The sequence below is a fragment of the Natator depressus genome, chromosome 8, assembly GCF_965152275.1.
Source record: "Natator depressus isolate rNatDep1 chromosome 8, rNatDep2.hap1, whole genome shotgun sequence".
Classification (NCBI taxonomy): Eukaryota; Metazoa; Chordata; order Testudines; family Cheloniidae; genus Natator; species Natator depressus.
The window spans coordinates 69,583,769-69,598,123 of NC_134241.1; the positions used below are offsets into that span (position 1 = coordinate 69,583,769).

The 14,355-nt window shown below is 43.3% G+C and overlaps 2 protein-coding genes across 4 annotated transcripts in view; one reads left to right on the plus strand and one right to left on the minus strand.

The window, feature by feature from the left end:
• The window catches only part of TRMT13 (tRNA methyltransferase 13), a 12,225-nt gene extending 11,685 nt beyond the window's left edge, over positions 1 to 540 (minus strand). For 2 of the 3 annotated variants that reach the window (XM_074961262.1, XM_074961261.1), the window contains exon 1: positions 328 to 540. In XM_074961262.1, coding sequence (XP_074817363.1) covers positions 328 to 510 — 183 coding nt within the window. In that variant the 5' untranslated portion in view covers positions 511 to 540. The remainder of the gene's footprint in view (positions 1 to 327) is intronic. The other variant, XM_074961263.1, reaches the window with a different exon arrangement.
• The window catches only part of SASS6 (SAS-6 centriolar assembly protein), a 30,633-nt gene continuing 16,770 nt past the window's right edge, over positions 493 to 14,355 (plus strand). The window contains exons 1-9 of the mRNA XM_074961260.1: positions 493 to 628; positions 5,139 to 5,199; positions 6,775 to 6,854; positions 7,868 to 7,972; positions 8,621 to 8,792; positions 11,039 to 11,116; positions 12,283 to 12,402; positions 12,525 to 12,716; positions 12,989 to 13,183. Coding sequence (XP_074817361.1) covers positions 561 to 628; positions 5,139 to 5,199; positions 6,775 to 6,854; positions 7,868 to 7,972; positions 8,621 to 8,792; positions 11,039 to 11,116; positions 12,283 to 12,402; positions 12,525 to 12,716; positions 12,989 to 13,183 — 1,071 coding nt within the window. The 5' untranslated portion in view covers positions 493 to 560. The remainder of the gene's footprint in view (positions 629 to 5,138; positions 5,200 to 6,774; positions 6,855 to 7,867; positions 7,973 to 8,620; positions 8,793 to 11,038; positions 11,117 to 12,282; positions 12,403 to 12,524; positions 12,717 to 12,988; positions 13,184 to 14,355) is intronic.

Below are 14,355 nucleotides of genomic sequence, written 5' to 3' on the forward strand. Positions count from 1 at the left end.
GTCCAGCGGAGCAGCGCGGCTTCGCTGGCTTTGCCGTCGCCAGGCCTAGCAGGGCACAGAGCGATCAGCTCCAGGGGCCGGGCTGGGCACGGTCTTCACCAACCCGCGGGGAAGCCCGGCGAGCATGGCCCGTCTCTATGGGGCGCGCTTTGGGGATACGTGCCAGCCCCTCCCCCAAGCGAGTCCATGGGGGCTATAAAAGAGCCCGCGGAGGAGGACTCCCCACCCCTTCCCAAAGCCGAGGGGCCCAACCACCCCCTCCCCCGTGACCAGGTCCGCCTGCCGGGCGGGCAGTGCCCCGGGGCAACGGCAACGGCGCCCCGGTACCTCCTGGTCTCCGTGTTCCCCGCAGAAGCGTCTCCCCTGAGCCGGGATCATCTTGCAGAACCGCTTCTTCCGCTCCACGAAGTAGCCGCACCGTCCGGGCACAGGAGCCCGGAGCCCCCCGGCCGCAGCCGGCTCAGCTGCCCGCCTCTGCCCGCTCCCGACCGCAGCCGGCTCGGCCGCCATCTTGCTGCCCCGCCCCCCGCGGCAGCCGAGCGCCAAAGTCAAAGCGCAAGATGGCGGCGGAGAGTCTGTTCGGCCGGTTGGTGCCGGTGCAGGTGAAGTGCCAGGGCTGCGAGGACAGGTGAGAGCCGGCCTGGGAAGCGCGGCCAGAGCGCGGCCTTCTGTACTGGGCTGGGGCTCGGCCCTGCGGGACCCTGGAGCAGCCCCCTGCAGCCAGCCGCCCTGGGCTGGGGTGAGAGGCCGGCGGGGCTGAGCGTTCAGCCCATCTCTGTAACATGGGCGGCCTCTGGCCTTGAGGCTGCTCGAGCCCCCCCGGCCTCTAGGGACCCGTCAAGGGGCGCAGAGCAGCTGAGGGTACCCTGGTTGGGCTCCGCAAACAGCGCCCGCCGCTAGGGGCAGGGAGAGTCCTGCAGCGTTTCTCTGCAGCCCGGGCACTGTCGCACAGTCCCAGGGAAATCCTGGCTCTCTGCGGGTTTATCCATGGCCTGCAGCAGGGCCAGGAGCTCATCACCACCCAGCGGCTCAGTGCGCGGGGGGTTTCCGGGATTGCCATGGATTCTCTCGGACATACGCAAACAGCGCAGCCTGGGCAATCCCGTCTGATCGCTGTCGGACCGCGCACTGCTGCTGCATTGGCATTTCCAGGACGTCCCAGTGTGTGCTGCTGAGTGCTTGGCTTGCAGACGTGTAAGGCGTTTACAATCGGAAGCCCAGAGCAGATCTCCTGTAAACTGTTCTTCTTAACTCTAGATCTGTGGTTTTCAATCCTTTCTCATTTGCAGACTCCTAAAAAATTTCAAATGGAGGTGCTGACCTCTTTGGAAATCTTAGACATAGTTTGCAGACCCCCAGGGGTCCATGGATCACAGGTTGAAAACCACTGTTGTAGACAGATCCTCTGCGAGCTTGTCTCCATATTCTCTCGAGAATCATCTCCTTGTACCTTTGGAATGATCACCATTCCACTCAAACCAGAACAACTACTTAAAGCTCCTAGCAGAAGTGTTGTGATAAGATAGTATTAGCTGTTTTTCTCAAAAAGAACAAGGAGTACTTGTGGCACCTTAAAGACTAACGTTTATTTGGGCATAAGCTTTCGTGGGCTAAACCCACTTCATCCGATGCATGCTGTGGAAACTACAGTACTTTCCACTGCATGCATCTGATGAAGTGGGTTTAGCCCATGAAAGCTTATGCCCAAATAAATGTTAGTCTTTAAGGTGCCACAAGTACTCCTCCATTCTTTTTGCTGATACAGACTAACACGGCTACCACTCTGAAACCTGTTTTTCTCAGTTTCCATGCACAGTGGTACCTGGGGAATGGGGAGGTGATGAAGGAATTTATTCTCCCCAGAGCTTTTCCATCCTAAAATCCAGGAACCTCTTTCTCAGGCCTCCCCAACCAGAGGTCTCTGAATGCACTGATTGGGAACCAAATCCATTAACTAGCACTTACCTTGTAGGATGTAGTAAGTGAGTTCCCAAATAGTGGGTTTGGCTGATGGTGTTTGGAAAAGTCAGGCTAAAGCTTCAACCTTAAGGAAATGCTGTCAATTTGAAATATAGTCAATTTCAGAAACTTAGGCCCAGTCTAGAGAATGTATATTTTTGTATGTAATTTCCTAAGTTAAAAACAACAACTTGAAAGCAGAAATTTCATAACGTGGAATCACATTTACACGCATATGGTTCATCAGCAGGGTTAGAAACTATAGATTCACATTACAGTCTTGTTTCACTTAGTCTAACAGTAGTAACTTATAGAAGTAGCAGGTTGTTATACTCCATGTGGAACAGCCATGAGAGGGTGAATGATAGACACTTTGCCAGTGGGTTTCATAAATATTTGCTAACAGCAGAAGAATGCTGAGACTCAGGAATCTTGAGTTCCATCCAGGTTTTAGAGAAGAGTATACTCTAGTGGTCATAGACCAGAGGTGGGCAAACTACGGCCCGTGGGCCACATCCAGCCCACGGGACCCTCCTGCCTGGCCCCTGAGCTCCTGGCCTGGGAGGCTAGCCCCTGGCCCCTCCCCCTTTGTGGCCCTTCCCCCGCAGCCTCAGTGCGCCACTGGCGCAATGCTCTGGGCGGCTGGGCAGCGCAGTTGCAGAGCTGTGACCTGACCTGGTGCTCTGGGTGGCGCGGCTGTAGTGTTGCCAGCCATCGGTGCTCCAGGCAGTGCGGTAAGGGGGCAGGGAGTGGTGGGGTTGGATAGAGGGCATGGGAGTTGGGGGTGATAGTCAGGGGGCTGGGAGTGTGGATGGGGTCGGGGCGGTCAGAGGGTGGGGAACAGGGGGGTTGGATGGGGCAGGGATCCTGGGGGGGGCAGTCAGGAAGGAGAGGGGGGGTTGGATGGGGTGGCAGGGGGCAGTCAGGGGTGGAGGGTCTGGGGGTGGTCAGGGGACAGGGAGCAGGGGGTGGTGGATGGGGTAGGAGTCCCGGGGGGCCATCAGGAGACGGGGGGGGTTGGATGGGGCAGGAGTCCGGGGGGAGCCGTCAGGAGGCAAGAGGCAGGGGGTCGGATAGGAGGCGGGGGCTGGGCCATGCCTGGCTGTTTGGGGAGACACAGTCTCCCCTAACCGGCCCTCCATACAATTTTGGAAACCCGATGTGGCCCTCAGGCCAAAAAGTTTGCCTGCCCCTTCATAGACCCTTCTGCCTGTGTCCCGCCCCTCCAACCTGTCTCTGTCCCAGGGTTTTCTTCCTGGCCCATCCTCACTACTGTAGCTTCTTGGCTTTCACTCCTCCAACTCCTAGCCAGTCTCAGTCTTTCCCCTATCCTGGCTCCCAGTCTCCCTGCCTGGAGTCCTCATGCCAGTCTCCTTGTCCCAAACTCACATTCCCCCAAGTACCTCCTCTAATCTCAGGTTCCCCTCTCCTCACACATTCCCAGCTCCTAGGGTTGCCAGGTGTCCGGTTTCTGATTGAAACGCCCAGTTGAAAAGGAACCCTGGCAGCTCTCATCAGCACCGCTGACCGGGATGTTAAAAGTCCAGTTGGCTGCGCAGTGGGACTAAGGCAAGCTCCCTGCATGCCCTGGCTCCGTGCGGTTCCTGGAAACGGCCGGCATATCCGGCTCCTAGACGCAGGGGTGGCCACTGCGGCTCCATGCACTGCTCCTGCCCTGAATGCTGGCTCCGCAGCTCCCATTGGCTGGGAACTGTGGCCAGTGGGAGCTGCGCCTTGGGGCGGGTGGAGCGCGCACAATCGCCTGGCCATGCCTCTACCTAGGAGCCGGATATGCGGGCCAATTCTGGAAGCCACCTGGGGTAAGTGCTGCCCGGCTGGAGTCCACACCTCTCACCCCCTCCCTCAACTTAGCCCTGAGCCCCCTCCCAGAGCCCTCATATCCCCTCCCGCACTCCAGCTGCTGCCCTGAACCACCTTGCAACCCAAACCCCTCATCCTCAACCCAACCCCACACCCCCAGATGGAGATCACACCCCATCCTGAACCCTAATCCTCTGCCCCAGTCCTGAGCCCCCTCTCACATGCCAAACCTCTTGGCCAGAGCCCCCTCCTGCACCCCAAACCACTCATCCCTGGCTCCACCCTAAAGTCTGCACCCCAGCCAGACCACTCACCCCCTTCTGCACCCCACCCTGCCCCAGCCTGGTGAAAGTGCGTGAGGGTGGGGGAGAGCAAGTGACAGAGGGAGGGGGAGATGGAGTGAGTGGGGGTGGGGCCTTGGAGAAGGGGTGGGGTGGGGAAAGGGTGTTCAGTTTTATGCAATTAGAAAGTTGGCAACCCTACCAGCTCTCTGTCTTAGACTATTACTTCCACTGCCCCACTGTGGTCCAGCTCTCGTCCCCTCTGCATTTGAGTGAGGCAGCTTCCTTCTCCATGCTGCCTGGGCACCAGTATGGGGAGCACTGGAAACATCTGAGTCTTCCTACTCTCTGTTCTTGTGCCTGTTACCACTGGGACCCACAGCAATTGCAAAGAAAGTCCAGCACATTGTGTATAACAACTTTGGAGACTCTTAACAAGTCTCTGAGCATGTACAAACTGAAATTTTTCAGAGGCTTATAACTTGGTCGATTTGGGGTAGTTTTTCATAGGTATGGCAAAAGGTACATCTCTGTCAAATTTCAAGCCCTTGCTCCAAAGCATGGACACACTAAAACTTCTCAATGCACTTGGTGTAAGAATTTTTTTAATATGGGCAAACCAATATACTTTCCCCCTAATCTCATACTTGAAAATGAATGCTACATTTTTGCTGAAACTAGTAAAAAAAAAAAAAAAAAAAAAAAAAATTAAAAAAAAAAATCAGCCTTTAGGCAGGTGTTCAGTGTGGGAAATTTCAGCCTGAATCCTTGAAGTCAGGCAAAGTTATAAGCAATTGAAAACGGGGTGTTATAATGTGAAGTATTGGGTAACCTTAATTATAGATGTTGCTATCAGCTCCACCTATAATAATTAAAGTTACAGTGCTTCCAATATTTCACTTGGGTTGGTATTCTACGATCTTTTAGGTCTCATTGTTAGGAATGCTTTCTTGACATTTGATCTAAATTTTCCTTTTAAGCTACATTATTTTTATTTATTTATTTATTTTAAATTGTTTGAAGGACGAGTTCTTGATTTGATGATAGTACTTTACAGTTGCATATTTTGTTACATAGGAGGATAAATGTTCGAGTGAGGATTGAGCTACAATCAACATCGAATCCTGTTCATAAAAAGGTGTGTGGTCTCTTCTTTGCTCCTCCTTAAGTATTTTAAATGTCTTCCTCCTGATATGTAAAGAGAAAGCAACATGAAGTTTTACTACATTTGTCATTGAGCAGGTTAGAGTCTGAAAAATCTGGTGTTTATTAGTATTCAGGTTTGTTGGCACGTGTTGGTTTAGGTTTTTTCCTTGCCTTATTAGCCCTTTATCTCAGTTTTACGGTTTCATAGATCTTAGTAACATATGATGCATTTGAGGGTTGATAACCACAACAGTTTAGAGAGCCCAGGGATAGCAACAGTGTTTTTTTTTTTTTTCCAGCACTGACCCATCTTCATTATGTTTGACTCTTAATTTAGAATTCTAAACTGTTGATTTTAAAGATGTCTGAATGTCACACAATTCCCTTTTCTATTTAATTAAAACAAGCACTTCATGATATGGTGAATGTAATACATTGTAATTTTTATAGATAGCTGCGCTAGATATTTTGAACATATGTAGCCCATGATCATAGCATCATTCTGCCTATTGCAAGACAAAGGCCTCATAATGTTATTTCTAAACATCTTGGATGTGCTAAAAAAAAAAAAATCTCGGGGTGAGAATCTCACCCTTTTACCAGCCCATTATGCTGGGTAAAAGGGCCACAGCCATGTAAAGGGACTTTAAAAGCCCTGGTCCCAACTGGGGGAGAATTCCCACAGTGCAGGAATTGAGGAAGACTGCTGTCTTCTGAGGGCTGCCTTGCAGGTCCTCGTGTAGGTGGTAAGGCTGCAGAATGTCTTGCTGTGGAGATTCTGGGTTGTACTGCTGCATATAGGCATGAGGGACAAGCTGCCATATCATAGAGACAGGCCCCCAGGGCTATGTAACCTATTTTGAGGGTGCGAGCAGCCCAAAATTGAGGATGCAAAGGTGGTTTAAAGCAGTGGTTCTCAACCTGTGGTCCGCAGACTGCTGGGGGTCTGCGGACTATGTCTAAGTGGTCCATGAAAGACTTAGACTAAAAACTGACAGAACAGAATTCAACTATATGCACAGACAATAGATTTCCAAAGGAATCTGCACCTCCATTCAAAATTTTCAAAGAGGTTCCCACCACCATTTGAAATTTTTTAGGGGTCTGCAAAAGAAGAAAGTCCTCATAACCCCCTCTCCCTCAGGACTGTGAGTTCTGTGCTATGCCTCTAAGAGCTGCAGCATGCTAGTTGGCTTTTCTGTAGTTACCATTCCATTGGTTTCTGTTCTGTTTTTAATGCAGTCCATTTTTATCATTTGTACTTGGAACAGTCAAATATAGTCCAATAAATACCTTTGCTTTGGAAATCTTCTCTGCTGGAAGTTAATGCGGCCTTGCTTTAAGATTACAGTCTCTTTGTGGGAGGTAGTTTTTTCTCTTCTGTAATATTTAAAATAGAAATTGCCCTAAAATGCAATATAACTGATGTTCCTTTTCCCTCTTATTAGTGGTCATAGGTGTCTCTTATTTGCTGTAGAAAGTTAAAATATTTTTGGGTACTGTCTGAATATATTAATATAACTAGTTTATAATGTTTAAAATAATCTTTAAAAATATTTATTTTTAGGACTTAGTTGTCCAGTTGACTGATGATACTGACCCCTTTTTCCTTTATAACCTTGTTATATCTGAGGAAGATTTTCAAAGGTAAGATGTCAAGTTAATGTGCTGTTTATGAAACATTAAGAAATGGTGGTAAAGAATGGATATTTTTTAATTTTAAAAAGTTCTGCTTGACAATCAAATAGACCTTGGCTTTTATTGCGTTTTTCTGCCATAGATTGTTTAGTGCTCTATTGAGGAAGATAGTGTCATTCTCCTCCAGGTATAGATGGGAAAACTGAGGCATAGAGAGGTGAAGAGACTTGTCCAAAGTCATCTAGGGCACTGATGGAACCCTGGTTTCCTAAGCTTCAGTCCAGTGCCATATCCACTAGATTACATTGCCTCCTGTTTTTGTACCTCTAAAACCTTTTCTGGGTGTTTGTGAACATTTCGCAAGGATTTCAGTTGGAATACCCTCAAAAGGATTATTTCTATGAGCAAGGGTTTACAGAATTGGGCCTTTCAATTAAAGATATATTTTGTATCATCACATTGTTGGGTCTCAATTTAATAGTAATCACTCAGGAAAAAGATCTCAATGTGGACAGCTCAATGAAAATCTCCGATCAATATGTAGTGGCAGTCAAAAAGGAGAAATAAAACCCCAAACTTATTTGTATTACAGTAGTTCCAGAGGTCACAATCATATCTGCTCCATTATGCTAGGCTTAATGTACATACACACAATAAAAGAAAGTTCCTGCCTCCAAAGAGTTTGCATTGTTAAGGCTCCTATTTAGTACATCTATCCAAGTAATTGTTAACCGTATACAATATAGTGTTCTCAAAGAAGATTATAATTTGAAAGATACATATTTGTTCCCACATAATTGTTTAGTGAAAGCTAATTTGCAAAACATTCAAAATTAAAATACCACACCTCTTGTGATTGTGATTAGCTACTTGACAGTTTTTCTTTTGTACTCTGGATTAAAAATTGAAATGATAGGTGTTAAACTTTTAATGAATTAATTAGTAAAATATTTATTTACTTAGTGCAAATGAAAATATTTGATAGGAATGTAACTTGTACTTTCCCCTCTTTCTTTATGTAGTTTAAAATGCCAGCAGGGTCTTTTGGTAGATTTCTCTGCTTTTCCGCAAAGATTTATAGATCTACTTCAGCAGTGCATTCAGGAACAAAACAAAGATACCCCAAGGTAAATAATATTTTGGTACCACGATACAAACTTTTTTAAAAAACATTTCTTAAACAAAACACACAATAAGCCAAGCACTCCAAGAAGCAATATAAGACCAAGGAAAGTCAATGGGATTTAGGCTTCAAGTGCCTAAATCACTTTTGAAAATGAGAATTTTCACTTTAGTGCTTTTGAAAATGTTACCCCTTATGCAGCGTGTTTTATTTTTACAAAGTTCTTTTAAAGTGCATGCACTTTAAAAGAGGTTTTTTATTTGCAATTTCAAATGTAACATGAGTGACTCACTTTTATAAAATCTCAGAAAAAGCAAAGACTACAAATCCACTGGCTTTTTTATTTCTTATGCATACAGGAATGTTTTTCGTCCGAGCATTATATGATATTTATGTGAAGATACTGTTTTTCTATCGGATTCCCTTTTATATTAACATAACATTAATTTGGTAAAGATTTCGGCCCTGATCCTGCAACTGTATCCAAGCAGGTGGGACTTTTGGAACTATACGTATCCAGTTGTGTGATAAGTGCCTTAATGATTATTATTTTGTAAAGTGAAAAAAAGCCTGGAATTTACAGATAGTTTGTAAACAAAGAGATGTTATGTATTAAATGTGGTTCTATTTTTTTTTTTTTTTTTTTTTTAAGGTTTTTGCTGCAATTAGTTTCTTCAGCATCTGTTTTAGATCATGCACCTGCTTTTTTAAATGTAGTGGAGACAAACCCATTTAAACATTTGACACATCTCTCACTAAAATTCCTGCCAGGAAATGATGCAGATATAAAGAAGTTTTTAGCAATCTGTTTGAAATGTATTAAGGTAAGATTATAGATTTGTAATATTTGTAATTAGGTCCTGATCCTCCAAACACTTAACGTTGTGGCTTTTATTTTAATTTTTTTGTTGTTTAGTTTTAGTTCATGTTGTGGCTTTGCACATAGTTATATAGGTACATATTGTAATTAAATCAATACACTCTCTCTGAGGCGCGTGTATATTTAAAATAAAGCTATCAAATGATGAAAAAAAATCACAATTAATTGCGAGATTTAAAAAAAGTCACGATTAATCACACTATTAATACAATACCAATTTAAATTTATTATGAATACTTTTGGATGTTTTTCTACATTTTCTAATATATTGTTTTCAATTGTAACACAATACAAAGTGTACAGTGCTTACTTTATATTATTTTTGATTACAAATATTTGCACTGTAAAAGAGTGCAATCTACAAGTCAAAGTATGAAGGGGCATACGAATGTTTAGCATATCTGGCACATAGATACCTTGCAATGCCAGCTACAACAGTGCCATGTGAATGCCTGTTTTTACTTTCAGGTGACATTGTAAACAAGAAGCAGGCAGCATTATCTTCCGTAAATGAAAACAAACTTGTTTGGCTGAATAAGAAGTAGGACTGAGTTTTACATTTGTTTTGTTTTTGAGTGCAGTTATGAAAAAACAAAAATGATAGAGCTAGCACTACTGTACTTGTATGAGGTGAATTGAAAAATACTATTTCTTTTGTTCAATGTATTTGAAAATGCAGAAAAACATCCAAAAATATTTATAATAAATTTAAATTGGTATTTGTTATTGTTTAACAGTGCGATTAAAACTTTAGTTAATCACTACTATTTTTAAATATAGTTAATTTGTTTTGTGTTAATCTCTTGAGTTAACTGCAATTAATAATGGCCCTAATTTAAAACAAAATCTGATAATCTGAATTGGCAGAAATTAGACACTTTGGATATTTGATGAATGTGGTAATGCAATTGTTGAGTTAAATGAGCCTCTCAGTATTGGCTGCTTCATGGCTTTGTGCTGACCCGCTATACAAATGCAAGAGTGAAATACTTGAAAGTTAAGGATTTTGATCCTGCTGTTGGATCTGCACGTGCATACCCGTGCGTAAGTACAGAGCCTTCTTTAATTCAGTGGGGTTTCATTTGCCATTTATAGATTGGAAAGCGACGTTGATGTGCTTGGTAGCATATCAGGTTTAAATAATGTTATGAAATGAACAATGATCTCAGAGTTTGAAAAATCCTCAGCCTACAGTCCAGATCTCACTAATTTCTTCACATGTAATTTTTGTCTCCTTTTATTTTAGTGCAATGTAAATGTAAACTGCCTCTGTAACATAAACTGTTTTTAAAAGAATAGGTTCACAAAGATTATCCCCATAACATCTAGGTCAGGGTCTAAGTTCCGTCTAAGCTGTGTGGGTGTGCAGCAGGCTATCAAGGGCCATGCAGGCACACAGCAGGGAGAGGTGACTGTCCCCTGGCCCCAGCCTTGGAGCTGCCGTGGGCAGGGAGAGGGCTGGGGGGAGTCCTCTCTCCCGCTGCAGCCAAGGAAAGCCTGTACCCCAAAACCTTCATCCCCCAACCCCCGCCCCCAGAGCCCTCACTCCCAACTCTGAGCCCCTTCCCACACCCAAACTCCCTCCCAGAGCCTGCACCCCCTCCCGCATCCCAAAGCCCTTACCCCCCGTACCTCAACCCTCTGCCCCCGCCCTGAGCCCCCTCCCACACTCTGAACCCCTGGCCCTGGCCACATATCCCCTCCATAGTGGTGCACATATCAAAATTAATTCTGCACATAGAGCTGGGGGCAGTGCTGCCTTTAGAGCTGCGCACCTGGCTGGCAGCCGGAGCCCCTGCATGCATGGGGGCGGGCAGCTTTCGATCCTCCCGTAATAACCTTGCGACTCCCAGTTGAGAACCCCTCATCTAGGTATTAATGCAACTACTTTTCAAACAATAGTTTAAAGTGTGAAGATCCTATTTTCTTGGGGAAATTTTGGGGAAAACTTGATTCAGAATTGTCTGCATTTGTACTGAATTACTTTTTTACAATTGAAAAAAAGTTTACTTTAGGATTCATGAAAATATACAACTTAGTATTTAGGCTGTCTTGATAAGACTTTGTTACTGGCATAATGGACATGTATTTTTGGACTTTACGTGTAGAAATAATGGAATATGGATGCTAAATAATGTTTCTAAATTGGAAAATAAGATTGTATAGATTTAAAATGTCAATTATATGTAGGAAGAAAAGTCATTATTGGAACAAAAGTTTAAAAAAACTGAAGATGACCTTACCAGACAGCTGAGCTACACACAGCAGGTAATTGACTTACGCCTTCCTGCCTTTGGTATAATACGTGTTCAGTCTTCTGAATTTTCTGTATAGCGTACCACATGTAAAGGTATATTACTAATTGTAGAATTTCAGTAGGGTCCAGTTTATAGAACACTTTTTAAAATATTATCTTTTCTTGTTTTGTATCTAATCTTATATCTGTGCATTTATTTTGAATTTTTTGGCCTGTGGAGTATTCACTGCTGGTGGCCCATAGATGTCTGGCTGGTTACATGGTGTTGAGAAACAACCAATTTTGGCAGGGCAGAAGGAGGTGAAGTGAAGTTCAAAAGTAGCCAGTGTGATGAACAGTTCTGAAGAAAGGTCAAAACATCACACTAAAGACAACTAAAAACACTTTACTTTTCCCCGCAAGCACTTGCTGTGGTTGCCATAGGAATATTATGTGGTCAGAAATATGAGAATAAGTAGTTCACAAGACTGTCTCTACATTGAAATGTCACACAATGAAGATATTTTGGAACCCTTTACTTTGTGTTATGTATGAAGCAAAGAAAAAATTTATTAAAATTGTGGCTATTTATGTTCTAAAATTCTATTTAAGATAGATGGTGGGCCCTGTTGTGGTTTCACTTTTTTTAGAGGATGACAGCTGTGGGTCATACAGTAAAAATACAGACTGAACTTTGGTCACTCTTCAGTTAAAGAGAGAGAGCCTTAATGTTCCTTTTTTCCCCTTCGGTGGACTTGTCAGACAGTTGACATTTTAAAAACACATTATCTAACTTTTTTTATAGAATTGGAACTGCTGTACACTTCTGTTGCAAATTTAAAAGAAAAATGCTACCAAGTAATATATTTTTCATACTGAAAAGTTGGTATTTACAGTGCTGTGGCATGGCTGTTGAGTGTGTTCACTCTTTCTTCCGCTTGATAGGAGAGAGTACCATGCTGTGGTTAGGGCATGAGGTTGGGAATTATGATTCTTTTACCAGCTCTGTCATTGTTTGATGACCCTCTGTTTCCCATCTGTAAAGCTGAGATGTATGTCACTGGGTGGTGTGAGGATTCAATTAGTTCTGTACAGCACTATGAGGTCCTTGGATGAAAATCACAATATAGTGCAAAGTATTGTTCAGTATAATATGATACATTTTTCAAGATTCTTTATGCTGTCTCAACAAACACAGAGCTTGTCAGAAAAGAGCTGGGAATTAGATAAGTTGAGAAGTGAATGGACGTCACATACAACAACGCTAACAAATAAGCACACTCAGGAATTGACAAATGAGAAGGAGAAAGCTCTCCAGGTATGAGAACTGAAGGAAAAACAAACCAAAAATATAGGTACACATTTAGTAGTTTCTTAGTTTAAGGTTAGTTTCACTGAAGCACTTCTTCCTTTGTTTTCCAACTTCTTTTTTCATTACAGGTGCAGACTCAGTACCAACAACAACATGAACAACAGAAAAAGGAACTGGAAAGCTTGCATCAGAAAAGTATCCAACAGCTACAGAATCGACTGTCAGAACTAGAGATTGCCAACAAGGACCTAACAGAAAGGAGATACAAAGGAGACTCCACAATTAGAGAACTTAAAGCAAAACTCTCTGGGATAGAAGATGTATGGAATGTTCATTTTTATTTTCAAATCTATATTTGTATAGGGATAACACAATCAATACACTCACACGATATACAGTGCAATCTGTGAAAATACAGCAAATGTTCAGGTTGTGGGAATCCATACTTCAGGTTCTGAAGTATTTATTTTTATTACCTATTTCTATTGTCTTATTGATATCCTTGGTAAGAGTTAGATATGGTTATTCAAACGTAAGGTATTGCAGTGTTTTTTTTTTTTTTTTTTTTAAATATTTTTTCCAAACATTCTAGGAGTGCCAGAGAGCAAAGCAAGAAGTGCTGTCGTTGCGTCGGGAGAATACTACTCTGGATGCTGAATGCCATGAAAAAGAGAAACACATTAATCAGCTACAAACACGAGTTGCTGTTTTGGAACAAGAGATCAAAGATAAGGACCAGCTAATTATTAGGACAAAAGAAGTATTAGATGCAACACAAGAACAAAAGGTTCTGTTAGTTTCTAAATATACTGTTTCTAAAGTAGTGTAGAACCATGCTTAATTGCTGTTCACAACTGGGCAATTGTGGATTATCTGATTTTGGTGAACTGGCAAATAGATGATCAACCATGATTTAAAGAATTAGGTTACAGCATTGCAAAATACAGTTACAGTTACAATTATAGTACTTTGTAGTCCAACAGTAAATATACACTACTTTTACAAAATATATTCATCTCTTACTATTAGATCTTTCCTGACATATGAGACTGAATTTTTCTGTTTAAAAACTGGATTAGTGGTGTGAAAATTAGTGAGGTGGTTCTTCTAGTAGTGTCCCTATGGGTGCTCCACTTCAACTGTGCATGTGCCCCATTGCATCTTCTATCAGAGATTTTAGGTAGCAGTTCCCGTTTGGCCCTTACATGCATTCTACTCTGACTCATGCTCTGTACCGTGTCTGTATAGAGCTGCATGGGCAGACTGCCTTCAGTTTTTTCTCAGCTGCCTTGGGCTAAGATGGAGCCTCAGAAGTATCATAGAATATCAGGGTGAAGTGTCCGAGTTGAGCTTATTTCCAGTAGGTTTTCTTTTTCCAAATAGTTTTACATAGCTAACTAGTTGTAGTGATAGTAGATGATGATAGTAATATAACAACAATAGTAATAATAATATTATTATTTTATTATTGACGTCCTTTCAGGGTTTTTTCCCCTGCAGGGAACTTTAGGTTGCTGAGAGGGTGTGCCCAGCTCTTCAGGTTTTACAGATTGACTTTCATGCCGGCAGGCTATCCTGGTGAGCAATGGGCACTCCCAGTGCATCCATTGCCTTGAGAAGTCACATGTCCCCCAGAAGTGTAATTTTTGCCTGGCATGAAAATCAAGAGCCAGAAAGAACCTGGAGATTAAATTGCACTGCCTCATGATGGAGAGCTGTGTCTGTCTAGTTTCTGAAACAGGCTAGGAGACCTCCTTCATACATTGGTCTCCAAGCAAGTTGAGCTCTTCAACCACTTTGGCGTAACACTCCCTTAGAGCTTCTAAGAGGGGAAAACTCAAGAATCCTCTCAAAAAGACTCTAGGAAAAGGAGCTCGGGTTCCCCAGATAGGGAATCTACTTCAAAGAAGCACTGGTTGCCGATTGAGACAACTACTTTTGCGCCTGTTGGTTCCTGAA